General features: G+C 39.1%; 1 protein-coding gene across 1 annotated transcript in view; it reads left to right on the top strand.

Annotated features, from left to right (window-relative positions):
• Positions 1–1076, top strand: part of ptp4a2b (protein tyrosine phosphatase 4A2b) — a 21802-nt gene extending 20726 nt beyond the window's left edge. Inside the window, exon 7 of the mRNA XM_017421868.3 lies at positions 459–1076. Coding sequence (XP_017277357.1) covers positions 459–570 — 112 coding nt within the window. The 3' untranslated portion in view covers positions 571–1076. The remainder of the gene's footprint in view (positions 1–458) is intronic.
• Positions 1077–1878: the final 802 nt, after the last annotated feature.

Consider the following 1878-nt stretch of genomic DNA (forward strand, 5'->3'; position numbering starts at 1 on the left):
CTTGTAGGGCACCACAACTGCTTCCACCCGCGTCGATCATCATCATCATATGAAATAACTTTTTGTCACAACAAAAAATAGTGGCTGGTAAAATATTTGAGTGGCTGGTAAAAAATTTTGTCCACCAGCCACAGTGGCTGGTGGACAAAATTTTTAATTTCCACCCCTGCCTGCGACTCCTGTGAGGATGATTAAAGTTTGCAAATATTTTGAGGCGGATTTGAGAATCCCCTCCCGTACACCGCTGGCAGTTGTCAACAGTGTGATGGCTCTGATTTAGCAGTGGAACCAGCTTGGTTGGAAAATCCCCCGCTTTTTGTTTTTATTCTAATTAGTTGAGACGGTCAAAAGGGAAAACAAATGCGTTACAGAAAAGGTTGTATCGTTGATGAAGTGTGCTTTTTTTGTTCTCATCTTTAATTCGTTCCTTAAACATCCTTGTCCTCTGCTTTTTGTAGGAAGAGACGCGGAGCCTTCAACTCCAAACAGCTTCTTTACCTCGAGAAATACAGACCCAAAATGCGTCTGCGGTTCAAAGATACCAACGGCCACAACTGCTGTGTGCAGTAGGCTGCCCATCAGTTCAATGTGCATCTAGTCTGGAATCTTCCAACATGGAGATTTAAAAAAAGAAAAGAAAAAAAAAAAGAAACGAGTGCTTATCAGTAATTATTGTGATTTGTAAACACAGTCATGGTTAATTGATCAGAGAGCAATCGGATGATCAGACAAATGAAACTAAATCTGGGGAATCCACCAGCCGAAACGACGAATGGAAGGTCAAAGCACACAGATGGGCCCGCCACCCGGTTCTGCTGTTCAACCACGGGCCAGAATCTTTTCCACTCGAGTCCATCCTGTTCCTTTTGTTTTTGTTTTTATTTTTCTTACTATTTTTTGTTTCAGTTGTAATCATGGGATAATACCTTCCATTATGTGAATTTTTCTTTTTTAATTTTTTATGCAAATGTGGTGATGAAAGCTAAACATGTCATGATTCTGGTTTTGTTTTTTTTTTATGTCTGCTAATTATTGAAATGATCAGGCCTTTTTAAAGAAAAAAAACGACTTTGAACGCATTGTGACTGTCGTCTTTATTATTATTATTTTTTTTTTTTTTTGCACAGAACTTGAAAGTTTCACCTGAAAATGCAGTAATGTTTTCCTTGTACTCCTCACTCGCTTTAAGTCACTTTGAATTTAGGGGTTCACTGAGTGTGAATGTCAATATTTATTCACAAAGAAATGTGTGGCAGTTTCTAGTTCGGCAGGGGGGCAAGGACACTTTGAATATCCAGTAGTTTTCTTCTTATTTTTTTTCTTTGTAATTATTTGAGCCTTTTTTTTTTTTCTCCTCTTTTTAAATCTTGGAGTGCAATAATCAGTCCACCTCAGATACACTCATCAAACCCTGCTGGACCTCTCTCACACACACATACTTACACATTTCAAACACACACACACAGAACACCCTCTCCACCTGGTGCTCCTCCTGATTTCACTTACTCTACGGAATGACGGGGGAGGGGGGGAGTCTCATCAGGATTTCCCAAAATATGCACACTTCAACTCGTAAATACAGAGCCTCGGCTCCAATGTGACAGGCAGGGTGGAGAAGAACGAAAAATGGTCAGTTTTTTTTTTTTTTTTTTTTTTAAATCATTGTACCCATTTTGAAAACATCCCCAATTCGTATTGGTTCTTTAAAAATAAAAACATTGAAATAATAAAAAAAAGGAAAGCATCATGTGGTTTATCTACTTTAACACATTTTCATGGGTTTGCAGTGAAAAGCTGAACTGTCGAGTTTAGTTGCTGTTAAAACAGGCTGGTGTTGGTGCATGGGGGGGGGGGGGGGGGCCATGTTTTCATGTTATA

This window comes from Kryptolebias marmoratus, linkage group LG5 (assembly GCF_001649575.2).
Source record: "Kryptolebias marmoratus isolate JLee-2015 linkage group LG5, ASM164957v2, whole genome shotgun sequence".
NCBI classification, from domain to species: Eukaryota; Metazoa; Chordata; class Actinopteri; order Cyprinodontiformes; family Rivulidae; genus Kryptolebias; species Kryptolebias marmoratus.